This window comes from Oncorhynchus mykiss, chromosome 17, assembly GCF_013265735.2.
Source record: "Oncorhynchus mykiss isolate Arlee chromosome 17, USDA_OmykA_1.1, whole genome shotgun sequence".
Lineage (NCBI taxonomy): Eukaryota > Metazoa > Chordata > Actinopteri > Salmoniformes > Salmonidae > Oncorhynchus > Oncorhynchus mykiss.
In genome coordinates this window covers 66,596,196-66,623,973 of record NC_048581.1, presented here as the reverse complement: position 1 = coordinate 66,623,973, position 27,778 = coordinate 66,596,196, and the positions used below count along the sequence as shown (strand labels likewise).

At 43.1% G+C, this 27,778-nt stretch overlaps 1 protein-coding gene across 14 annotated transcripts in view; it reads right to left on the bottom strand.

Moving 5' to 3' along the window:
* kcnab2a (potassium voltage-gated channel, shaker-related subfamily, beta member 2 a) overlaps nt 1-27,778 on the bottom strand; it is a 120,986-nt gene that overhangs the window by 63,791 nt on the left and 29,417 nt on the right. For 8 of the 14 annotated variants that reach the window (XM_021569435.2, XM_021569433.2, XM_021569434.2 and 5 more), the window contains 2 exons: nt 19,790-19,954; nt 17,498-17,539 (listed from right to left, as the gene is read on the bottom strand). In XM_021569435.2, the coding sequence (XP_021425110.2) occupies nt 17,498-17,539; nt 19,790-19,863 (116 nt within the window). In that variant the 5' untranslated portion in view covers nt 19,864-19,954. Of the gene's footprint in view, nt 1-5,771; nt 6,113-17,497; nt 17,540-19,789; nt 19,955-27,778 lie in introns of those variants that run through there. The other 6 variants (XM_021569439.2, XM_021569438.2, XM_021569440.2 and 3 more) reach the window with 3 other exon arrangements.

The following is a 27,778-nucleotide window of genomic DNA, read 5'->3' as shown; positions in this document are numbered from 1 at the left end:
AACCCGATCGAACATCTCTGGAGAGACCTGAAAATAGCTGTACAGCAACACTCCCCATCCAACCTGACAGAACTTGAGAGGATCTGCAGAGAAGAAAAATGGGAGAAATGCCAAATACAGGTGTGCCAAGTTGTAGGGTCATTCTCAAGAAGAATCTAGGCTGTAATCGCTGCCAAAGATGCTTCAACAAAGTAGAGTAAAAGGTCTGAATACTTATGTAAAATATTTTTTACAATTATTTAAACATTTGCAAAAAAAAAACTGTTTTGCTTTGTCATTATGGAGTATTGTGTGTAGACCAATACATTTTAGAACAAGGCTGTAACGTAACAAAAAGTGAAAAACATGTGGGGGTCTGAATATTTTCCGAATGCACTGTAAATAACAGCGGAATAGTCACTCAACGAATTACAAGTACTTGTGCAATGAAACCCGACTAATGTCAAGGAGAACTTAAAAACATTCATACATGAGAGTTCCACCAATATGTAGCTTACACTGTACAAGGACATGTGAATATGGAGCAACAACCACACAAACTTGGGTGCATCTTACAGGCTGGGGAGAAGAGCTACTTCCCCGTCACTCCAGTTTACACACAGTAATGTCATTTCCCTGCAGCAAACTACAGGAGTACAGGCTACAGGAGCATACAGTCGTGGCCAAAAGTTGAGAATGACACAAATATTAATTTTCACAAAGTATGCTGCCTCAGTTTGTATGAAGGCAATTTGCAAATACCCTCTTTGCCATGCAAATTAACGGGATCCCCCAAAAACATTTCCACTGCATTTCAGCCCTGCCACAAAAGGACCAGCTGACATCATGTCAGTGATTATCTTGTTAACACAGGTGTGAGTGTTGACGAAGGCTGGAGATCACTCGGTCATGCTGATTGAGTTCGAATAACAGACTGGAAGCTTCAAAAGGAGGGTGGTGCTTGGAATCATTGTTCTTCCCGTCAGCCATGGTTACCTGCAAGGAAACATGTGCCGTCATCATTGCTTTGCACAAAAAGGGCTTCACAGGCAAAGATATTGCTGCCAGCAGATTGCACCTAAATGAATCAAGAACTTCAAGGAGAGCGGTTCAATTGTTGTGAAGAAGGCTTCAGGGTGCCCAAGAAAGTCCAGCAAGTGCCAGGACAGTCTCCTAAAATTGATTCAGCTGCGGGATCGGGACACCACCAGTACAGAGTTTGCTCAGGAATGGCAGCAGGCAGGTGTGAGTGCATCTGTACGCTCAGTGAGGCGAAGACTTTTGGAAGACTGCCTGGTGTCAAGAAGGGAATCAAAGAAGCCACTTCTCTCCAGGAAAAACATCAGGGACAGACATTCTGCAAAGGGTACAGGGGTTGGACCGCTGAGGACTTGTCCGGAGAAAACACGGTGAGCGCGTGCGTGGTCATTGGTCCTGTGTCATACCAACAGTAAAGCATCCTGAGACCATTCATGTGTGGGGTTGCTTCTCAGCCAAGGGAGTGGGCTCACTCACAATTTTGCCTAAGAACACAGCCATGAATACAGAATGGTACCAACACATCCTCCGAGAGCAACTTCTCCCAACCATCCAGGAACAGTTTGGTGACGAACAATGCCTTTTCTAGCATGATGGAGCACCTTGCCATAAGGCAAAAGTGATAACTAAGTGGCTCGGGGAACAAAACATTAATATTTCGGGTCCATGACCAGGAAACTCCCCAGACCTTAATCCCATTGAGAACTTGTGGTCAATCCTCAAGTGGCGGGTGGACAAACAAAAATCCACAAATTCTGACAAACTCCAAGCATTGATTATGCAAGAATGGGCTGCCATCAGTCAGAATGTGGCCCAGAAGTTAATTGACAGCATGCCAGGGCAGATTGCAGAGGTCTTGAAAAAGAAGGGTCAACACTGTAAATATTGACTCTTTGCATCAACTTTATGTAATTGTCAATAAAAGCCTTTGACACTTATGAAATGCTTGTAATTATACTTCAGTATTCCATAGTAACATCTGACAAAAATATCTAGACACTGAAGCAGCAAACTTTGTGAAAATGTATATTTGTGTCATTCTCAAAACTTTTGGCCACGACTGTATACTTAATGACAATGACCTAATGTCGTTACACTGTTTTCTAACAGCTCCCTTTCCATTCGTCAAAATGGCAGGTGCACAGCTAGATACTGGAATTATTTGGTAGCCTTTAAGTGATTTGTTTGATATGGTTGTGTTCATGCCACATAAGGCAATACATTTTTACAGTTAAAATACATGTTTTTACTATGTCACGGTATAATTCGCACTCTGCAGTAAGCCATTATCACAGATGGCTACTTACAAACCATTAGCCCTGAAATGAGATGACAGCCCTAATTACTGCAGAGGGTGCAGGATAGAATACAGCAGACCAAATCTGAGGTGGAACATCTCTACCACCTAGTGGTCAACAACTCCCATTACAAATCAAGAAAAATATTGGCAACATGACACAATCTGTGTAGACTCCAAGCATTAACTATTGAATTATGGCCAACTCATGAACTAGTGTGAAATTCAACTCTGAATTAACTCATGTATTAAATTGAATGTAGGCTACCTATTCTGTGTGTTCACGTGTTTAAAATTGCCTTGGCTGAGAGGGTAGGCTACCAGCAGTGGTTAGGCTCAGTGAAGGGTACATGTAAGTAAATGTGTTTTACCCACCTTAAAATAAAAAATGCACTTAAAGTATAGGGAGCATTACTTTTTTCACAGTGACCGGTAATCAGTTTACCCATGCACCTATTTTTTTAAACACTACATAGGTCTATTTGAAGTTTATGGGAATACACACTGTAGCCTAGTCTCATTAACGTACCTTGTGTGTTAGGGTGACCATCCTGTTTTTCCCGCGACAGTTTCAGCCCCATCGCAGGTGACCAAGTTTTCAGGCTATAAAAAGGGTCAATTTGTCAGCAAGACACGTCAATTAATGTAGGCCTAATCAATGGCAATGGATTAGTCATGACTCCCACCTTTTGGTGGTTTGCAGCAGATGTCCATTTCCATTCATCAAATGGATCTAGTAGTCTATACATGCAGTTTGAATGCTGGAATTATTATTATTTCAAGTATTATTAAGAGATCAATATCACAACTTGGATGGAAAATTACTGGAGGATAATAGCGGACGATATTGCCACTCCTATTTGCCAAATCTTCAATTTAAGCCTACAAGCAAGTGTGTGCCCTCAGGCCTGGAGGAAAGCAAGTTATTCCCCTACCTAAAGATAGTAAAGCCCCCTTTACTGGCTCAAATAGCCGACCAATCAGCCTGTTGACAACCCTTCGTAAACTTTTAGAAAAAATGGTGTTTGAGTAGATACAATGCTATTTTACAGTAAAACAAATTGATAAGACTTTCAGCACACTTATAGGGAAGGACATTCAACAAGCACAGCACTTACACAAATGACTGACGATTGGCTGAGAGAAATTGATGATTAACGAAACAGCCCCCACAATCTTTTTGACTTCAGTGCGGCTACATTATCGATTATAGTCAGTTGCTTGAAAAACTTGTGTTATGGCCTTGCAACCCCTGCTATATATTGTGGGTAAATATTTACCTGTCTAACATAACACAGAGAATGTTCTTTGATGGAAGCCTCTCCGACAAAATCCAGGTAGAATCAGGAATTCACCAGGGCAGCTGTCTACGCCCCTTACTTTTTTCAATCTTTACTAACATGCCACTTGCTCTGGGTAAAGCCAGTGTGTCTATATATGCGGCTGACTCAACACTATACACGTCAGCTACCACAGCGACTGAAATGACCGCAACACTTATGATGCTGCAGTTAGTTTCAGAATGGGTGGCAAGGAATAAGTTAGTCCTAAATATTTCAAAAGCTAAAAGCATTGTATTTGGGACAAATCATTTACTAAACCCTAAACTAAATATTGTAATAAATAAATGTGGTAATTTAGCAAGTTGAGACTAAACTGCTTGGAGTAACCCTGGATTGTAAACGGTCAAGGTCAAAACATATTGATACAACAGTAGCTGGGATGGGGAGAAGTCTGGCCATAATAAAGCACCATTCTGCATTCTTAACAGCACTATCAACAAGGCAGGTAGGACAGGCCCGAGTTTCGTCGCACCTGGACTACTGTTCAGTCGCCACAGAGGGATTTAGGAAAGTTGCAATTCGCTCAGAACAGGGCAGCACGGCTAGCCCTTGGATGTACACAGAGCGCTAACATTAATAATATTTATGTCAATCTCTCCTGGCTCAAAGTGGGAGAGAAATCCCTGCACTGGGTTAAAACAGCAGCAGGTAGGATTTACAGCTTTACAGACCCCGTTTACAAGTGACGATGCAGTGGGGCCTGATTCACATTTTTATTTTTATTTTTTTTACCTTTATTTAACTAGGCAAGGCTTTCATTGAAAATAAGAATTTGTTCTTAACTGATTAAGAACAAATTCTTATTTTCAATGAAAGCCTAGTTAACGGTCTGTTCAGGGGCAGAATGACAGATTTGTACCTTGTCAGCTCTGGGATTTGAACTTGCAACCTTTCGGTTACTAGTCCAACGCTCTAACCACTAGGCTACCCTGCCGCCCCAAGGATGTGAGGTTGTGGACCACACTACAGTGTATGCCAAACTGCACACATTATACCAGACAGTACTGAGTTTGAAGCCTTGTTGAACTGCATCACTCTGGTTTAGGTTGGGGTGAAAGTTAGGGGTTAGATTAATCTCTCGTTGATAGACTACGTAAACATACATGGTACCATAGATCTGTCATGATACAACAGGATGTGCGAGATCGAGCAGCATTAGTTCCAGTGTTTGGGTTTTTCATCACTGGTTAAATTGGACAAATAACGATTTGACAGGTGTTAGCATCTTTTGAATTTCGTAAACGAATGGGACATTTGGCCCATAGACTTTCCCGTGACGTGCAAAGAGAGGGTAGAGCTCTTCATTCTGGTTCGGATCCTCGTTCTATCGCTTCGCTTAACAAGTATGGACCCAGAACTCACTCGAGCATCTGACCAATTACGCAAAACTTTAATTTAGGGTTAACAGATTAGGGTAAGCCATGCGCAAACCACACTGCAAGAGTCGCATGTTATCACATAGTTAATGTACAGTATGTTACCTAACCTCTCAGAACACGACAACATGTCTACCATTTGACTACTCAGACAGAGTGGTGATGTGGGGCCAGAGTGACAGGGAAAATCTTCACTCTGGCTGATCAGGGGGGAAAAGGAAGGGGGGGGGGGGAACAGGGTCAGGTAAATCCTTATGGAACAGTGTGTCCTTCCCATCTTGTTGGGCAAATATGCCAGCGACCTAGATGATTAAAATAAAACGAGAGCCAGTACCATAAAGAGCAGTCTGGCCAGAGGAGAGTCCAACACTGCACAGCTTCATACCACTAGTGAAACAGCTCTATTCATACTTATACGTTGGCATTAACCCATACATTTGATCAGCACTGTGATTCATTATGTCAAAGACTTCCCCCAGAACAGGTAAATAAGCAGCTCCTTAGCCTGGATAAAAAAATGACAGAGCAAGGTGGGCAGTATACGTAGCACAAAGTAGACAATTATAATCTGCCTGAGCCTCAGGTGGTCTACAGAACCTTCCTCACACCCACTCCTCTTGCCTGTACCCATACAGTATACTCTACCTGGTCAGCAGCAGCCTGTCTTCAAGTCTCACCTGCCCATTAACCCAATCATTAGGTCTCACCTACCAAGCCCCAGGTATGCCCCGACCTTACCTGTACTTCATGCCAGTCTGGTAGGACACACACTCCTCCAGGGCCAGGCCGTTCATCTTCAGGAAGTCCTCCATGTTCTTGACCTGAGCGGCATGCCTCTGCTCCCTGAGGCGCTGCAGCTCCCCTGGGTCGGTGGGCCGTGGCTGGTTAAGGCCCTGGTCCGAGTGGTAGCGGCTAATACCACTCCGCATGCTCTCGCTGTATGACATGGACAGCATCTTGCCACTGCCGCTGCTGCTTTTCCGTATAACACTGCCCGGCCCGCCTGCTTTGGGGATCTGTAGGTTTTCGGAATGAGCGTACATGGATTGACGCCTCACTGCCGCCCAGGGAGGATGACCCCCTGACAACCCTCCCGCAAACATCCCCCCTACTCTTGCTGTCGCCGCAGCGACCCACCACTCAGTGAGAGCGAAAAGTGGGTCTGAGACAGGAGCTAGGAGCCAGCAGGACACAGCCACCTCCTTAAATAGCGCTGGACTACTCCCATAAGAGCTCTCTTACTGCTGCCCCCGAGCAGAGCATCACACAGCCATGCATCGTGTAATCAGAGTCACAGCACCACCCCCCAGGAAAGACACACAATGGCAGGGTTAAACTGATAGGGTGCATTCAGCTGACCACCTTGTGGTTAACTAAGGAGCAGGACCATGCAAGAGGCATAGGTGCATTGGGGACAGCAGGAGGAAGAGACATTCAGACATGGGCCAGGGCAGGCAGACACTGTTCTAGGTTTTCTACTTGGATGTAGGGGGAGAGCCAAGAGACAAACCTTCTGACAACTAGCCAGCACCCAAAACCCTGTTAAAGCTTCAAGTTATGGTAAAGTTATGGTAAAAGTGTTTTTTTAAATACATGCACCAAAAGGCATCAGTGAACACAATTTGTACTGTGAGTGGATCTGACCAAAGGTTGAGCTAATTCGATTTTCTCTACTTTCTCAAAGGATTAGTCTCAGCCTCCGCAATGGAATAGCATTAATCACAGTTGTCTCGTGTGCCATAAAAAAATAGATAAAATACACTACAGGTCAAAAGTTTTAGAACACCTACTCAAAGTTTATTTATTACCATTTTCTACATTGTAGAATAATAGTGAAGACATCAAAACTCATGTAGCAACCAGAAAAGTGTTAAAATATATTTTGATTTGTTTATATTTGAGATTCTTCAAAAAGCCACCCTATGCCTTGATGAAAGCTTTGCACACTCTTGGCATTGTCTCAACCAGTTTCACCTGGAATGCTTTTCCAACAGTCTTAAAGGAGTTCCCACATTTGCTGAGCACTTGTTGGCTGCTTTTCCTTCAGTATGTGGTCTCACAAAGTCACAGCGGTTGGAACCAACAATCTCCAATTTGGACTCCAGACCAAAGGACATATTTTCACCGGTCGAATGTCCATTATTCATGTTTCTTGGCCCAAGTAAGTTACTTCTTATTGGTGTCCTTTAGTAGTGGTTTCTTTGCAGCAATTCGACCACGAAGGCCTGATTCACGCAGTCTATTTGGACTGCAATTTCTGAGGCTGGTAACTCTAATGAACTTATCCTCTGCTGCAGAGGTAACTCTGGTCTTCCTTTCCTGTGGCAGTCCTCATGAGAGCCAGTTTCATCATAGCGCTTGATAGTTTTTGTGACTGTACTTGAATAAAACTAAGTTCATGAAATGTTCTGTATTGACTGACCTTCATGTCTTAAAGTAATGGACTGTCATTTCTCTTTGCTTATTTGAGCTGTTCTTGCCATAATATGCTTGGTATTTTACCAAATAGGGCTATCTTCTGTATACCCCCCAACATGTCACAACACCTGATTGGCTCAAACACATTAAGAAAATAAATTCCACAAATTAACTTTTAATAAGGCACACCTGTTAATTGAAATGCATTCCTGTCGACTACCTCATGAAGCTGGTTGAGAGAATGCCAAGAGTGTGCAAAGCTGTCAAGGCAAAGGGTGGCTATTTGAATCATCTAAAATCTATTTAGATTTGTTTAACACTTTTGGTTACCACATTATTCCATATGCGTTATTTCATAGTTTGGACGTCTTCACTATTATTCTACAATGTAGAAAATAGTAAAAAATAAAGAGAAACCCTTGAATGAGTAGGTGTTCTAAAAAGTTTGACCAGTAGTGTAGAGTGGCAAGAAAAAGTATGAGAACCCTGAATTCTGCATAAATTGGTCTTAGATGAAGATCAGATCTAATTTTAAGTCACAAGACAAACACAGTCTGCTTAAACTACTAACACACATTGTATTTTTCTAGTCTATATTGAATACATCATTTACAGTGTAGGTTGGGGAAAGTATGTGAACCCCAAAGCTAATGACATCTCCAAAAGCTAATTGCTAACCTGGAGTACAATCATTGAGATGAGATTGGAGATGTTGGTTAGGGCTGCCCTGCCATATAAAAATAACACAATTTGAGTTTGCTATTCACAAGAAGCATTGTCCAATGTGAACCATGCCTCAAACAAAAGAGATCTCAGAAGACCTAAGATTAAGAATTGTTGACTTGCATAAAACTGAAACGGTACGTAAAACAATAAACAAGAATGGTGTTCATGGGAGGACACCACAGAAGAAGCCACTGCTGTCCAAAAAAAACATTGCTGTACGTCTGAAGTTCGAAAAAGAGCATCTGGATGTTCCACAGCACTGCTGGCAACATATTCTGTGGACAGATTAAACTACAGTTGAGTTGTTTGGAAGGAACACAACACTGTGTGGAGGAAAAAATGCACAGCACACCAACATCAAAACCTCATCCCAACTGTAAAATATGGTGGAGGGAGCATCATGGTTTGGGGCTGCTTTGCTGCCTCAGGGCCTGGACAGCTTGCTATCGTCGACAAAAAAAATGAATTCCCAAGTTAATCAAGACATGAAGACTGAGTTGAAGATCAGATCAAATTTTATGATCAATTTATGCAGAAGCTTTTTGCCACTGTGTGCGCACACAGGAACGTATTTAGACCACTTGACCTTTTCCACATTTTGTTACGTTACAGCCTTATTCTAAAATGGATAAAATAGTTTCCCCCCCCTCATCAATCTACACACAATACCCAATAACGTCAAAGAAAAAACAGGTTTAGAAATAAATAAGAGGCCTCCCGAGTCGCCCAGCGTCGTCCGGGTGAGGGTTTGGCCAGGGGGCATTAGTTGGCTCATCGCGTTTTAACAACTCCTTGTGGGGGGCCGGGCGCATGCAGACTGACTGGTCATCAGTTGAACAGTGTTTCCTCCGACACATTGGTGCGGCTGGCTTCCGGGTTATGAGGGTGGGTGTTAACAAGTGCAGTTTGGCAGGTCAAGTTTTGTTAAACGCGTGACTCGACCTTCGTCTCTTCCGAGCCTGTTTGGAAATTGCAGCAATAAGACAAGATCGTAATTTGATGTGACGAAAGTAGGGGAGAAAAAGGAAATATCACATTTACATAAGTAATTCAGTATCCCTTTACTCAGATATTTGTTGAAGCACCGTTGGCAGCGATTACAGACTCGAGTCTTCTTGGCTATGACGCTACAAGCTTGGCACACTTGTATTTGGGGAGTTTCTCTCATTCTACTCAAACACTGTCATGTTGGATGGGGAGCGTCGCTGCACAGATATTTTCAGGTCTCTCCAAAAAGATGTGAGATCAGGTTCAAGTCTGGGCTCTGGCTGGGCCACTCTTGGCTGTGTACTTAGGGTCATTGTCCTGTTGGAAAGTGAACCTTCGCCACAGTCTGAGGTCCTGAACAGGTTTTCATCAAGGATCTCGCTGTACTTTGCACAGTTCATCTTTCCCTCGATCCGGACTAGTCTCCCAGTCCGTGCAGCTAAAAGACATCACCACAGCAGGACCCTCCCATCACCATGCTTCAACGTAGGGATGGTGCCAGGTTTCCTCCAGACATGATGCTTGGCATTCAGGTCAGACAGTTCAATCTTGGTTTCATCAGACCAGTGTCTGGTTTCTCATGGTCAGAGTCCTTTTGGCAAACTCCAAGTGGGCTATCATTTGCCTTTTATTGAGTAGTGGCTTCCATCTGGCCATTCTACCATAAAGGCCTGATTGGTGGAGTGCTGCAAAGATGGTTGTCCTTCTGGAAGCATCTCCACAGAGGAAGTCTGGAGCTGTCAGTGACCATTGGGTTCTTGGTCACCTCCCTGACCAATGCCCTTCTACCCCGATTGCTCAGTTTGGCAGGGCTGCCAGATCTAGAAAGAGAGAGTCTTGGTGGGTCCAAACATCTTCCATTCAAGAATGATGGGGCCATGGTGTGCTTGGAGACCTTCAATACTGCAGAATTGTTTTGGTACCCTTCCCCAGATCTGTGTCTCAACCCAATCCTGTCTCGGAGCTCTACGGACAATTCCTTTGATCTCATGGCTTGTTTTTTTTCCTCTCTGACAACAGTGGGACCTTATATACACACACACACGTGTGTACCTTTCCATCATGTCCAATCAATTGAATTTACCAAGTGGACTCCAATCAAGTTGTCGAAACATCTCAAGGATGATCAATGGAAACAGGATGCACCTGATCTCAATTTTTAGTCTCGTAGCAAAGTGTCTGAATACTTACGTAAATAAGGGATCTTTTTTTTTTTATATAGAAATTTGTAAACATCTCTACAAACCTGTTTCGCTTTGTCATTATGGGGTAGTGTGTAGATGGATTAAATAAACACTTTACTCATCAATTTTAGAATAAGGCTGTCACGTAACAATGTAGAAAAAGTATTTCCGAATGCACAGTACTTCAGTAATTACATATTTAACCACTTGTCTATATGCTATCAAATCCACTCTTGTTGATAAACAAAGGGTTGAATAAATAGGAAATACCTTAAATCCATACATTTATAATTCTAGCGCAATTTCTATCTATAGGCTACATTTCTATCATTATTTTTGGCTGTCTGGCATTAGTGCGTATGCCTAAGCTTTAGGGCTTAACTATAACACATGCCAAATAGCCTCCACAACAATCGCCAAATGCATTTGGGAAAGGGCAAAAAAAAAATATCGATCCATGGAAGCAAAAAGGAAAAATATCCAAGTTTAATTCAATAAGAGAAAAGTTGCTAAATGGAGAGCTGAAAGGGAGGGCCAGAAAAGTCATGTTTGGAAAAGATTTGGTGAAGAGGTAAAAGAGAATGATAGCTGTGATAATATGTGTGATGATAGTGAAGCTCTACTATACATTCACAAGATGGGGACTTCAAATAGGCCTATGACATGTCAAGGGAACTGTTGCCTACTGTTCAGATGGGTGAAACTGAAATCTGGACACTGACTGTTGGTCTATAACCTCGCACGTAGCCTTAATATTAACTCCTGCAGAATTTAGCATTTCTTCCACTAAAATAATACACCAAATGTAGGCAAAAAAATAAATGAAGCGGGAACAGGAGTGGAGAAACATGAATTTTTTCTTTAAGCATCTTGAGAGAATGCGAATGTGCAGTCAGGGACCGTCTGTAGAGAGTGCTATCTTTATCAGCATCATGAAAGCTGTAAGTATTTCAACCAAATAAAATATGCATCCAAGGAAAACTGAACTCTTATCAGAACCATGGGTCATGTTTGCACGGCTTGCCCTTTCCTTTGTCAAGCTGATGCCATTTGGACATAACGCACAGAAAATCTTTCCAGTTTTTTTTTGTTGAGTAATTGCATTTTCTCCCTGGTCCCTAAACGTCATTGTTCTGCAAAAGAAGCAGAGATGACAGAAAACTTTACTGATGTCAACTAGATTGAAGCATTCAGTGTATTGATTTATGACATTCTGTTGAGCAAGTGTTTATTTAGTCTTCTAGGGCAGCATATGGCAGAAGAAAGCTTTATGTAACTAATTATTGACAAATTAATAGACTACTAAAATGTCACAAATTATAGGTATATATATATATATATATATATATCTAAAATCAGGCACAATAAATAATAATACTGCACCCCTTGTAAAATAAATAAATAATAATACATTTTTTTAAAGTGTGTAGCCTACAGTGCATTTTCTATACTAGCGGGTTTAGGTCGGGAGCGGGCCTCAGATTGGCACTTTATCACATACTCAGGCGGTTGCAGATGGGTTATTAGCAATTGTGGACGGGTGCACAAATAATTGACCCGTGCACCACAAAAGAGCCATGAGACCGTTCTTTTACAATCAGCAATGCTGTAGGGAAAGCGCTGTGCTCAATCCTGTCACTAGTGGGCAGCAGTGTTAAAGGTATTGTAATAGACAATACTTCTGCACAGCTTATTTCCCTTTGATAGTGCTATGCAGAATATACACTGAATGTACAAAACATTAAGAACACATTCCTAACCTTGAGTTGCTCCGCTCCCCCCCTTGCCTCCAGAACAGCTTCAATTCGTCAGGGCATGAACTCAAAAGCTTTGTCAAAAGTGTTCCACAGGGATGCTGGCCCATGTTGACTCCAATGCTTCCTACAGTTGTGTCAAGTTGGCTGAATGTCGGACCATTCTTGATAAACACAAGAAACTGTTGAGCTTGAAAAACCCAGCAGCAGTTGTACCCCGTTCAAAAAGGCGCACATCTTTAGTCTTGCCCATTCACCCTCTGAATGGCACACACACAATCCATGTCTCAAGGCTTAAAAATCATTTAACCGGTCTCAACGTCACCTACACTGATTGAAGTGACATCAATAGCGGATCATAGCTTTCACCTGGTCAGTCTCATGGAAAGAGCATAATGTTTTGTACACTTGGTGTATGTCCTCACTAACGAGACAAAAGACTAAACAGATCTTAAAATGGGCTAGCCTACAGATTATTGCATGATCTGACACGGATTACAGCATAACTTGAATTGTTATATCAAGTAACATATTTCACAAACTATCACAATTAGTCCAAAAAATAGCTTAGCTAAAACACAGTAGAAAAATAAAGAAACACCATGGCCATTTTCAAAAGCCGATGTTCAGTAGTATGTCGGATTCTGACATGGTCTTTGCTAGTGTGACAATTCAGCTCAGATTGAATACTCTATCAGTAGCCTATAGCTAAACAAAAAGTGCCAGTAAAGCACCTGAAATGTTTCAAATTACGCTCTGGTGAAACACTGAACAAGAACCTTACAAAAGTGTTCTTATGCCCATTTTGGACAAATTAGCACTTTTCAGGCTGGGAGTTCTGTCAGCCTGTCATCATAGCCTTTGTAGTGAAAACAATAACATTTAGCTTTACAGCACCTGGGACTCAGGACATTTTACCCTGTAGATCTACAACGGAAGTCTGAAGACATTAAACTGCTATTGATCCCTAAAGTATATTGACTGATGCAGACACTTGAACAGCACTTTGTTTCTCTCCCAGTCTGCTGAAGGAAAGCTGTGGTATTAACCCTGCCACAAAGCACAGCCTTCATCTAATGTCCTGCTCAGCTTAGAATCAACTGACAAAAAAGCTAGATAAAATCCTGAAGTCTTTCCATGTTTGCCATCAAGGGCGTAGGCGTCTTCCAGTTCTCCAGCTTCCCCTGTCCTTCCAGGCCAGTGGACTCCACCGCCCATAGAGAAAGAGGGAGAGGGGTTCCAAGCCAGGCAGCATGCATCTGCTCCAAACTACACATACACATCCAGCCACCACCTCACACACAGTGCACTCAAACATATACAAGCAGTGGTCAATGTTCTTTGCTCAAACTCACCTGATGATTTCAAGGAGGCCGGCTCATGAGAGGGTGGTAAAGTGCCAGCCGGCTCTTATAAACACACACTGCCTGCAGCGTTGCAGCGTGTCCACCCAAACTGGGAGTGTCTTAAGTGTCTAAACCAATTAGTGGATGAGAAAGTGCCCTCCCACCACTCTGCCCTATACCATCAGCAACACCACCCCCCTTCCCTGTTAGATCTCATGGAGGAAATCCATTTATGTCATTTAGTGCCTCGTCTTGCTTCTGCTAACATCAGCAAATAATATCAGGCCTGAATTATTCACAAAAGCTTTTGCGCTAAAAGCCTCTGTTGTTCCACAGGAAAGACTACCAAGAGCCAGTCAGAACATAATGAGTGTGTACAATCAAGTACGTGCACATGTCTAGCAGTCATCATACATCTGCTGGGCTACATGTCGGCCTATAACTGACATGTAAAAACAGGAAAATAAGTTATTCACAAATACGCACACAAAAACAACCAGAATCTTCTGCATTACATATTGAAAAGATAATACCTGGTCAGGTCAAGATCACTACGCAGTACCTAGTCCATACATGTTTGAGTGGGTGGTTAGAGCGTTGGACTTGTAACTGAAAGGTTGCAAGATCGATTCCCCGAGCTGACAAGGTAGAAATCTGTCGTTCTGCCCCTGAACAAGGCAGTTAACCCATTGTTCCTAGACCATCATTGAAAATAAGAATTTGTTCTTAACTGACTTTCCTAGTTAAATAAAAGGTCAAATAAAAAAATATGTAGAGGAAACCAAACAGTACGATGAAGTATTAAATTCAAAGAGCCTACATTTGGTGACAGAGAGTAGCCAACATGAGAAGTTTGGTGTTGAGGGACTACCCTTGACAGGAACACCCTCATTCCCCTGGACATAGTAAAAGGGTTAAGGAGGGTCAGAGCCGGAAATACTAAAAGCCTCGTTGTGTAAAATTGTAAACATTAAATGGCCATCTCTTGACTGCAATACCACCGACCAGACTGCATCACAGACTGAGATACAGTGCCTAGGGAAAGTCTATACACCCCTTGCACAGCTGTCAAATTGTGCTGCCTTAAAATTAAATCTAAAAAGTGTTTACATTGGATTGTGAATTAGATTCTACCAACTCTGCACAGCTTAGGTCAACATATCCATTGTTTTTGTGAAAATTGCTCAAGCTCAGTAAATTTAGTTGGGAATCATTGATGGAAAGCTACGATTTAAGCAAATTTAAAGTCAGCCATTCTGGGTTAGGTATTGAGAAGACGGAGGCAGGTTTTCCTCAAACTTTTTACCTGGGCTTTGCTCCTCTGATATTTATTTTGATCCTGACAAACCTCCCAGTCCCAGCCGGTGACAAGCATTCCATAACATGATGCTATCAACACAATACTTGAAAATACAGAGGGTTTCATAACATTGCATTCCCTTAACATTACTGGTCTGTATGACAAAGTGAAAAGGAAGCCTTTGTTAAAAAAAACTATTTTTGAATTATCTGTTCAAAACAAGGTCCTGAAATAATACTGCAAGACAACGATAAACTTTTTGGCTTAAAACAAAAAAACTTCAGGTTTTGGTCAAAGCCAATACAACACATCAAAGTGAAACCCAATGTAATGTGTTTGCAGCATCATGTTAAGGGTATGCTTTTTACTGGTTAGAGGAAAACCTGCATATGTCTTCTGAAAACCTAACCCTAGTATAGAGGGACATGTACACAAATTGTATTGCCAAAGACACACCAGAATGGCTTTACAAGAGGTGTTGAGTGTTCCTGAGGGGGTCCAGTCTCACTCCTGAATAGAAACAATATTGCAGTCAATAATGAATCCCAACCAAATTTACTGAGCTTGACCAATTGTGACACACACAAACGGAACAAAAAAAGAAACGTCCTCTCACTGTCAACTGCATTTATTTTCAGCAAACTGAGCATGTGTAAATATTTGTATGAACATAACAAGATTCAACAACTGAGACATAAACTGAACAAGTTCCACAGACATGTGACTAACAGAAATGGAATAATGTGTCCCTGAACAAAGGGGGGTCAAAATCAAAAGTAACAGTAACAGTCACTGCTGTGCATCTCCTCCTTATGGACTGCACCAGATTTGCCAGTTCTTGCTGTGAGATGTTATCACACTCTTCCAAGGCACCTGCAAGTTCCCAGACATTTCTGTGGGGGGGGGGGAAATGGCCCTAGCCCTCGCCCACCGATCCAACAGGTCCCAGATGTGCCCAATGAGATTGAGATCCGGGCTCGTCGCTGGCCATGGCAGAACACCGACATTCCGGTCTTGCAGGAAATCACTCACAGAACAAGCAGTATGGCTGGTGACATTGTCATGCCAGGATGAGCCTGCAGTAAGCGTACCATATGAGGGAGGAAGATGTCTTCCCTGTAACGCACAGCGTTGCGATTGCCTGCAATGACAAGCTCAATCCGATGATGCTGTGACACACCGCCCAGACCATGACGGACTCTCCACCTCCAAATTGATCCCGCTCCAGAGTACAGGCCTGGGTGTGACGCGCATTCCTTCGACGATAACCGCAAATCCGACCATCACCCCTGGTGAGACAACACAAGGACTCGTCAGTGAAGAGCACTTTTTGCCAGGCCTGTCTGGTCCAGCAACGGTGGGTTAGTGCCCATAGGCGACGTTGTTGCCGGTGATGTCTGGTGAGGATCTGCCTTACAACAGGCCTACAAGCCCTCAGTCCAGCCTCTCTCAGCCTATTGCAGACAGTCTGAGCACTGATGGAGGGATTGTGCGTTCCTGGTGTAACTCAGGCAGTTGTTGTTGCCATCTTGTACCGCAGTTGTAATGTTCGGCTGTACCGATCCTGTGCAGGTGTTGTTACACGTGGTCTGCCACTGCGAGGACGATCAGCTGTCCGTCCTGTAGCGCTGTCTTAGACGTCTCACAGTACGGACGTTGCAACTTATTGCATCTGCAGTCCTCAGGCCTCCTTGCAGCACGTTCACGCAGATGAGCAGGGACCCTGGGCACCTTTCTTTTGGTGTTTTTCCAGAGTCAGTAGAAAGGCCTTTTTAGTGTCCTAAGTTTTTCATAACTGTGACCTTAATTGCCTACCGTCTGTAAGCTGTTAGTGCCTTAACCGTTCCACAGGTGCATGATAATTTTTTATGGTTCATTGAACAAGCATGGGAAACAGTGTTTAAACCATTTACAATGAAGATCTGTTATCTTTAAAGACAGGGTTCTGAAAAAGGGACATTTTTTTCTGAAAACTGCCTCTGGAAGCAACGACACCAGAAGAACTGTTCGTCGGGAGCTTCACACACACACACACACACAAATGTGCCATGCAACATACTCTCACATTACATCGGGTCAACACATTCCCGGAAAAATAACTGCCATGTCCATTTAGTGTACAATGATGAAATGATGGGAAGGGCAGTTCACCACTTTTCAATCACACTTCTAGCCAGTCTGTGTGAGACTGACAGAGAGTGAAGCAGTGATCGATCCTCTCTCTGTGCCAGGGTAGCAGCGGGACTCATTGCACTTAAAAAAAAGGACAGAAATGTGCAAGAGAAGTCTCGGAGATCAAAATCCGATAGAGAGCTCATTACCCTGCATACACAGCGTCAGGATTTTTTTATAACTAGATCAGCAGAATAAGGCTTCATCTCTCAGCCCATAAAACATGATGCCTCTCTGAAACAGCAAGACCGACAACCCGGATACCACACTACTGGGCAGGGCCGAGTACAGTACAGACTTTAAGCTGAAGTATGAGGTCATTTTTACATGCAACACTTTGATAACTATTTGAAAGTGTTTGGCAGAGTGCAATGCAGACTACAACATAGCATTTGAACAACATTGCAAACAGCACAATTGGGTGTCCAGCAGAGACTAAATTTGACTGCTAATTACCCAAACGGTGACTAGAAAAAATTCCATCAATGCAGAGGATGATTCAGACTGAGAAGTATGAGACAGCAGTCCGAGCCGTGTTCCACTGTAAACACACACAGAGAGAGACAGAGAGAGGTACCTGTAGAACTGCAGCTGTCGTTTGGGGCTCCCATAGCGTGCGCTGAGGCCAGCGGAAGAGATAAGAGAGAGCGAAGAGGGAAGAGAGGAGGAGAGAGTACAGCTTAGATTAACATGTAGCAGAAGGGAGGAGGGAACAGCAAGCTACAAGAGAGAAAGGGGAACAACGTAGAACACATGCAGCATGTGAGAGGAAAGCCTAGTTACACTACGTTTTACTATTCCTTGTGAATAACTGGACCCTGAAAGTCACTCACTGACACTCAGACACCACACGAGAAGTGAACATAGGCACCGCACGTCTTTACTGGTCCAACAGACCCGAAATGCCCAGATCCGAACTGGGACCCGAGTGGGGCTGGGTCCTAAATGGACTTTTTAAAATCTCAAATCTGATATATCTGCCACAGGTCTTGGGTATGTGTGATTTATTGACTGGACTCGTCCTCTGTAAATTTAATGTGTGAGGTGAAAACGGCAGGAGCTTGTCATCAGTGTCAGCCAATTGACACTCAATAAAACGTATCGATTAGGGACAGCTGAAACTTGTTCCGACCGCTCACCTCTCGTGTGCCTGCTGGTGAGGAGACCGAGGGAACGCGTGAGAAGTAAAATAAAAGTTAAGAAATTGAAGTAAAATAACCATGAAAAAGGTTAAACCAAGTAGGCTGAGATGCAAAAATAACCTTAAAATAAACCGCAATATTATAAGCTGTTTGTATATTCTCTATAAACAATAGCTTGAGTTACTTTTGATATTACCCTAATCAAGCTTTATTTACTGCAGGCTAATGAAGGCAGTGGGCAGTTGAACTTGAGGAAGAACGTTTTAGGCCTACCAGAGTAAGGCCAGCTCCTTTAACTCTAACATTATAATGCTCATCTTTATTTAGCCTCCTTCTGTAGGCTACGCCTATACACTAAGTGTACAAAACAATAGGAACACCATGACAGACTGACGAGGTGAAAGCTAGGATCCTTATTGATGTCACTTATTAAATCCACTTCAAGTCAGTGTAGATGAAGGGGAGGTGACAGGTTAAAGAAGGATTTTTAAGATTTAAGTACCTTTGAAGAGGGTATGGTAGTAGGTACCAGTTTGAGTGTCAAGAACTACACTGCTGGGTTTATCACGCACAACAGTTTCCCGTGTGTATCTAGAATGGTCCACCACCCAAAGGACAGCCACCCAACTTGACAAAACTGTGGGAAGCATTGGAGTCAACATGGGCTAGCGTCCCTGTGGAACGCTATCGACACATTGCAGAATCCATGCTCTGACTAATTGAGGCTGTTCTGAGGGCAAAAGCAGGTGCAACTCAATATTAGGAAGGTGTTCCTAATGTTTTGTACATTCAATGTATCTGGTTAGCAGTAGCCTATCTGACAAGAGCAAAAAATGCATTTCGGTGTTGGAACATGCTGCCCCTCATTCTTTCAGCGTAAGTTTCTCTTTCTTTATATTTCTATATTTTGTATTATTGTCATGTATTATCATCAAGGCTTATAGGCCTTTATGCACACAATGCCCTGACGCATTTAACACTTTAATCTACGACAGCTGAACTGTGAGGTGGACAATTGTTTTGGAAAGTAAATAAACTAAATATGCTGCACATAGGTGTCCCATTTCTGGTCTTTCTAACACTAAGAAAAATGGTTCTCTGGCACCATGCTGGTAGCATGTGGAAAAGCAGGAAAGGGGATGTGCTAGAACAGAAATGAGTGTTTCCACTACAAACAGAAGGACTGGATGGCACACGACTGCTTGCTGTGAGAATCATGAATAGAATGGAAGTGGCATGAAGTATGGATGATTTATTTTTTATTAATCAGGCTTGACAAATTAACTGCATGCACCATCAGACCACCCCGAGTGTGTGTGTGTGTTTGGCCATGTCCGAAATCTGTCCTGCCTACTACTTACTGAACTAATATTTAGAACGAAATGTTTAGTAAAAACGTATGCAGTAACAATAAATTGCAACATACTGAGGATTTATCACGCTTGTTTCCCGCCATTCTCAAAGTTGTTGAGTGCTTCCCCTATTCTGATTATCAACTGTGTTCAAACATGTGGGTGTGAAAAGACAATTCTCTTCCTGAATAGCATGCAGCAAATTCAACAAGATGAAAAGTAGAAATGAGTATAACATCCTTGCATTTAAAGCATACAAAATTCTAGAATTTTCACATACTGTAAAACATTCTATTTTTGCATAACCAAAAAGCCTACTATTTAGAATGCAAGTATGGGTATTCGGACACAGTCTGTACGTATTTGTGGACTTACTTGTAGATCATGCCAGGCGAGCCAGTTTGTCGGGAGAGGCGGGCAGGTGAGTCTGTGGTAGATTCAGGATACATGGAGGCGGGAGGGTGGGGATGTGGCCAGCCTGCAGAAGGGGTCTCTCTCTCACCGGGACAACAGGGGACTGTCTCTCACCAAACTGGGCTTCTGGAGGGGACAGAGCAAACACAGTCAGTCTGTATACTGTCTGGATGGTTGAGTGATCAGGAGGAAGACAACTTATATACATTACTAATTCAATTGTTTTTGTCAAATAGTCATTTCAGAGATCATAGAATATCACTACTATTCACCAGTCACTAGATGGCACCATTTCCACAGTTACCACAGGCAGCAGCTTCAATGCATATCAAACCAATAAGACTGCCTTCTCTGGGCTCAGTGGGCTGTAACTGGGAATGTTAACTCTTTCATTTTGCAAACTACGGGAAAAAAATGTTGCCCAGTCAGAGCTATGGTCTCTGCAGCCACATGATGTCAAAGCCCTGTACTACAACAACATCCTTATATACACCACACACACACAGACCTACCACACACATTTACAAAGTCATGGACGTCCTCATACCTCCCCATCCCGCCCTTGCTGTGTGTGCGCTCAGAGCGACTAGTTTTGATGAATAATTCAACAGTTTTCACCCAAGAAGAGCACTGCTGAAGTAAGGGGCTATAACAAGAGAGAAGAGAGCTGGGAGGCAAGGGGAGGAGGGGAGGGTTCTGTTTTTCTGTGCTTCGTTTTATTTACTTAAATTAGGAACACTCAAAATGTGCACTTGTAAATCAACCATTTTCAATCTAAATACAGCTGTAGACAAAAGTCAAAGATCACACATACAACTGATGTCTCTCCTGAGTTCTGCCCCATAGGGAAAAGTCCCAAGTTATTTTATTAAGCTCGAAGTCCAGCCCCAGTGATGTCACTGCATACGTCATTACCTGCTACCAGTCAGACCAAGCCCATGCATACACAGCTATACAAACTTGCAAGAGAGATACAATAGTTCCAGTGTTTTCTAAAGCCTCAGCAGTAAATGTCCACTCCCCCAAGTTGATTTTAGGTATGTCGGACTAGCCTCATCTATTTTACTCCCCTGCAGGGCTCTAAGCTTAACTTTGAAGTGCTTTCTCACAGACCCCATGCAATAATTCACACATTTCTCAGACCATTTCTTCATAAGAGGCAAAGACTTAGAAAAGACTGTGGAACAATTTTAAAACCTTATCATGATTTCTCATATATATATATATATATATATATATATATATATATATATATATATATATATATATATATATATATATATATATATGTTAATCTATAGTCTAGGACCCAATAAATGTAGAGGGGTCCAATAGCCCCTCCCCTTCTATTAATACAACATAAGCATAATCAATTATTATAATACATCAAACATTTGGTGCAGCCCTTATCATGACCCCATCAGGACTACAGAAGGCCTGGTGAACAAAAAAGCTGTACTGTACTCTGTGTTCCATTTCCCTTTACATTATAGTTCACATAGGACAGCATTGCTACAGTAACTAACCCTGTGTGTATGTGCAGGAGTAGAGACCGAGGTATTTTACCGGCTGCCTGACAGGCATCTCAGCCTGACCAGCCTCTATTTCACTACACACTGAAATCATGTGAGCGAGCCAGCCGTAAGCAGTCGCTGGTCTGCTGATAATGACGTGAAGGTGACTTTCTCCTCACACCAATCACAGAAAATAAGGTGTCCCCTTTTCAAAAGCTAATTTAACGCTCGCTGGCCTCACCACTTCAATCATGCCAGGCAGGACAGAACAAACACCCCTGCCTGGTCCCTTCTCCTACAAGGTTATGATGGCATCATGACTAGATGAAGCTGGGCTGTGTTGTAGATCTAAACGGACTGAGGGGATTCTAGAGGACTCCACCTGGCTCGAGAGTCATTTATTAAAAACAACAAATTCTATATCTAATGCCACCGATGCCTCCCTGATCACTAACAGAGGACGCAGGACATGTCATGTTGGATTTGGGGGCCCTTCCTTTAAGAGGCTGCATGGTTTTGTGGTACCAGACCTCAAGACTGTATTCTTGAATGGCTGGAGCAAAGGCTAAAGTGTTAGTAAATGGTATTTAGCCCATCCTGTTCAGCCTATCCTGTTCAGGAGACCTACAGTCTCAGTCAGTTAAGTGTTATGCCCTTAGCTCACCCCAGAAAAGTTAGGCTGGGCTGAGTGTTTTTCCCTTTGCCTTGACAGTTTACTATTGGTGCTTCAAAGTCCTCTGTGTGTGGTAGAAGCATATACACTAGCTGGCTGTGCTGCAGTAGGAAAGAGCGAGACACTTACTGCAGCACTGCGGTACAGACTCGTCCTGGCAGCACATCACAGTTGGAGAGTTGAGCTCAGATTTACTGCTCTAATGGGCCAAGGTGCACTCTGCAGATTAAAACTGCAGGCAGGGAGACAGAGGTGCTCGACAGACCCTTATCGGATCAGAACCACCCTCTGGCCCAACACCACCATATGCTGATCCAAACACATCAGGACAGGCAGACTAAATGACAGAAGTCATGTGAGGGAGGAGGATGGCCCAACGAGACAGGGTGGAGATGGATTTAAGTAGAGAGGTTGGAATAAAGACAAATAGCATGAGACAGGGTGGAGATGGATTTAAGTAGAGAGGTTGGAATAAAGACAAATAGCATGAGACAGGGTGGAGATGGATTTAAGTAGAGAGGTTGGAATAAAGACAAATAGCATGAGACAGGGTGGAGATGGATTTAAGTAGAGAGGTTGGAATAAAGACAAATAGCATGAGACAGGGTGGAGATGGATTTAAGTAGAGAGGTTGGAATAAAGACAAATAGAACAAATGCCTTAGTATTGCCTGTTTAGTGTTTAGCCAGTCTTACATACTGGAACCTACATAATGCTACCTTCATTCCTGTCCAACAAAAGGCGACATGGAGTCAAAGGCAACCGATTATGCTTTTCCATAGGCTCCAGCCAACCACACCTACTCCCAGCCTGAGAGAGATTCCTCTTGAGACGGGGCTTATATAAGTAGGCAGCAGAGCAGTCCTGGCCTGGAATGTACAGTAGAGTGTTAGTAGCAGGAAACACACATGGATGCCAACAGATGGCACTGGAAGAGAGGACAGACAGGTAAATAATAATACTGAAGAGATGTCAATATGGATCTAAATAAAGTCCAGAAGGAGAATCAGAGGATTCAAAAACGACTATATTCATGTCACGGTTCTCATAATTATTTGATAAATTATGAAAAGTTGTCTTTGTCACTGCATCCTAGTCTCATCATCATCAGCAGACAGACGGATGAGCTGTAACAGGCACGGCAGTGTGAAAATGGCCTCCTTTTTCATACATTGCAGAGAGCACTTGATTACAGAAGCAGTACAGGTCAGTCGCTGCCAGAGGAAAAAAAATGCTCATGAAAATAATTTGCATAAGTAGCCTATTTTTGCAGAAAACATCTGACGCCAATCATCTGCTCCCTGTTTGGAGTTAAAAGCACATCCATGAGCCTCACTGGCAGGCACCATTAATGGAGGCCTACATTCAGGATAGCAACTTTGTAGATCAATTAAACCATACAAAACAAAGAGTATGGAAAATTATCTACAATATGGCATCATGAATGGATCAAAGGGAACACTTCATGTTGTTTGCATCTACTTCAGCTTTGCTGCTTAGCATAAACTCCATAATGGTTTGGCTTCATAACCACCATGCTACAGACCAGCGCTGTTGGGTGTACAGCACAGAGGTCTGAAGAACGATCATAATGTCCAGTAAACCATCTCCAGTGGTAAAGCCTATGTGCTGCCTGAGTGATGAACAGTCACAGGCCAAAGATGACGACTCACCAATCCTCAGCACCTCATTCTGCTTCTGTGATGGGTTATTGGCAAATCGCTCACATGTAACGCGTTAGTTACAACACACAAACCACCGCATGCCATGTGTACTATGTGCAAGACAGCCCACACACTATGTTCTTGGGGCTGGGAATTGCCAGGGACCTCAAAATACATATATCATGATATCGTATTGCGATTCGATACGTATTGCGATTTGATGTTGCAAACATTGATCACTATAGGTCTGCTTCAGAAGGACAAGAGACAGCCATGAAAAAACAAGTTTTATTAATGATGGACATTTTTAAAAAGTGCTTAACACAAATTGGCTCCCTTTTTAAAAACAGTTACATAATCGGGATATTATTTACAATATCATATTCTTTTGACAATATCGCAATATTGTTTTCACACTAATTGGCTGGACATGCACCAAAACGCCAGTATTTATCCATTATAGCTCTTTTTAAATAGCGAGTCACACTGGTTTTCTCATGTCTCTTGTCCCTCTGCAGCAGACATACACTGAGCAATATGTTTGGAACATCAAATCGTAATAAAATCACAGTATCGAATCGCAACAAATATAGAAGCGAGAGAATCGCAATAGATATCATATTGGGAGGTCCCTGGCAATTCCCAGCCCTAGTGGCCATCAGTGGCTGGTGAGAGCTGCTTTCTCCATTGGTTATGGAGCAGTACTAAAATGTATGGCTAACCTCAGACCAACCGTTCTCCCTCTCACCAAACCAAAGGTGCGATATTAGATAGTGTTCCATAGTGTCAGTCCAGCTTCACACATGGTGTGTGATCGGTCACTGTACAGGGGACAGAGGGAAGTAATGTTAAGAGACTGTAACCTTGTTTCCCTCACTGAGGCATCCGCCTACCTAGCCACCATACCCCTACTCCACTCATTTAAGTCCATAGGTTGGCAACATGGTGTCTTCCATTTCAAACTGCTTTTGACTTCATTCTTATTTCTCGCACACACACTACAGTACCACCAACTACCACATACTGCAGCAAGGGAGAGAGGGCAGAGCAGAGGAGACAGACTGAAGATATAAGATCTCTGCATACGTGCGCAAAATGCACAGTCAGAGGTGACATAAAAATATCTGCTGCAAACAGATATGGTGGAGCGGAGCAGATCGATCAGATGGAAATCAGAAGAGCCCAGCGGAGAGGACAGCGATATAGCAGTGAATACGAGCATACATGGTTCATCTCCTCAACAACAACAAAACACTGACTATATTCCTAAGATTAAACCTGTATCAGACTATATTACACACACTTCTGCAAATCAGACCCCTGACATTACATACCTCATTTTTATTCTAGCCAGAGGGCACAGAGATTTGAGCTGAACAAACAATGTCGAATGAAATGGAACACTGACAACCAGAGAGAGGGGGGGGGTGATGTCAAGGGGAGGAGGTGATTGTAAAAGCCCTTGTTTAGTGCCAGAGAGCTGTGGTTTCTGGGCTGGTCCTGTGCCCATAGGGCTGGGCACACAGCCTGTGAACACTGCCACCGCCCTGTTATATAAGAACCTGAGTGCCTCAGGCCAGGCCAAACAAACTTGGGAGAGGTGGAGAGTGGTTCTGACATTCAGGACAGCGTTATTGTTTAACTTGCCTGCTGGTTGGTTTTAGCTTTTGTGAAGTGAGCGAAGGATCCTGTGAGAGCAGAGAGAGTCACTGCAGCAGATAACGAGGCGCTCAAAAGAAACACACCTTCTGTTCTCCACCGTCGTCTTAGAAACACAGCCCTCCTAAATTATTCACACAGCAGCAGCTCTTTATACATCTTTGTCCTGTTGCTTCCCTCAACTCGGCATAAGTCACTGGCACTGCCAGTGAGGAGGGAGGGATGGAATATTCTTCCCTCAGGTTGCTAGTACTTCACCACAACCACTCTGATGGATGCCATTGTTAACTGAGGTGGGGGAAAGCAGAATGGTCCAGAATTCCTAATGAAATCTGCAGCCAATGCAGCCGGTGCCCGGGAAGTTCAGACCAACTGAACCAAGCTCCCCCAGAAGATATGTTCACCCTGCGGCGAGTGGCCAACACACACCTAGTAAAGGGAACAGTCCATGGGGAAAACAGGAGGAGAAAGATACAAAAATGAATGGGAGAGAATAATGTTTTGGTTTTTTTTTAAACTGCAGTTGAAGGGAGCTTGCCTGCCCAGTCAGCTGTTCTGGGTAGGGATGAGAGAGCAGCGTGGTCTGGAGGAAAGCCCTGTGCTGCTGCAGCATGGCTTTACAAACACACACAGGCAGGCTAGGGCCATGCATCTCTCCCTCCTGTGTGTCTCCTGGGCACACCTCACCTCGCTCTACTCCCTCTGGGCTCCATGCGTCACTACAATCCCACTCAGTCTCCCAGTGGCAAGAGATCCATAGTTCATAACACCAACATCTAAAACACTTGTGACGGTGGTGGTGGGGGGGGGGGGGGGGGGGGGGGTATGCATATCGGGATTCTATTTGAAGACATCATAAATTGAAAATGTCACAATATTAATTTTGCACTAGTTGGCTGTAATTGCACCAAAAGTCCAGTATGTATTTTTCCCCATTGCTTGTTCTCAATCTTTTCAAATAGGGAGCCAATTTGTTTTCAGCACTTATTTCCATGACTGGTCAGAACGGTTTCTCTTGTCCCTCTGCAGTAGACATACGCTGAGCAATATGTTTGGAACAGAATGGCAATAAAATCACAGTATTGAATCGCAATACATATACAAATTGTGAGTCGCAATACATATCGTATCGGCACCTAAGTATTATGATATCGTATCGTGAGGTCACTGGCAATTCCCAGCCCTATCTAAATTGTACTATGTACACTGAATAAAAACATAAGTGTTAGTCCCATGTTTCATAAGCTGAAATAAAATAACCCATAAATGTTCAATAAAGCACAAAAATCCATCTCTCTCTCAAATGTTCAGCACAAATTTGTTTACATCCCTGTTGGTGACCATTTCTCCTTTGCCAAGATAATCCATCCACCTGACAGGTGAGGCAAATCAAGAAGCTCATCAAACAGCATGATTACAAAGGTGCACCTTATGCTGGGGACATTGGAAAATGTGCAATTTGTCATCACAACACAATGCCACAGATGTCTCAAGTTGAGGCAACAGAGCTGTTGCCAGAGAATGGAATGTTAATTTCTCTACAATAAGCTGTCTCAAGTCATTTTAGAGCTAGTACGTCCAACCGGCCTCAGAACCGCAGACCACATGTATGGCATCGTGTGGGCGAGAGGTGTGCTGATGTCAACGTTGTGAACAGAGTGCCCCATGGTGGCAGGGGGGGTTATGGTATGGGCAGGCATAAACTACGGACAACGAACACAATTGCTTTTTATATATTGCAATTTGAATGCACAGCGATACCATGACGAGATCCTGAGGCCCATTGTCGTGCCATTCAGTCGCCACCATCACCTCATGTTTCAGCATGATAATGCACGGCCCCATGTTGCAAGGATCTGTACACAATTCCTAAAAGCTGAAAATGTCCCAGTTTTTTCATAGCCTGCATACTCAGACATGTTACCCATTGAGTATGTTTGAGATCCTCTGGGATTGTGTACTAAAACGCATTCCAGTCCCCACCAACATCCAGCAACTTCGCACAGCCATTAAAGGGACAACATTCCACAATCAACATCCTGATCAACTCTATGCGAAGGAGACGTTGTGCTGCATGAGGCAAATGGTGGTCACACCAGATACTGACTGGGTGTCAGATCCACACCCCTTTTTTCAAGGCCATCTGACCAACAGATGTATATCTGTATTCCCAGTCATGTTAAATCCATAGATTAGGGCCTCGTGAATTGATTTAAATTGACTGATTTCCTTATATGAACTGTAACTCAGTAAAATGTTTGAAATTGTTTCATGTTCAGATTATATTTTTTTCAGTATACACGGGCTATTCCTGAGTGCACTGACAATCTGCCTCTGACACAGACCATCTGATTCAAATGGTCTCTACATGGCAGGCAGCTCAGAGGGAAGTTGTTCCTGGATCAGCTGTGGGACGGTACAGCACAGGCAGCCATGTCCC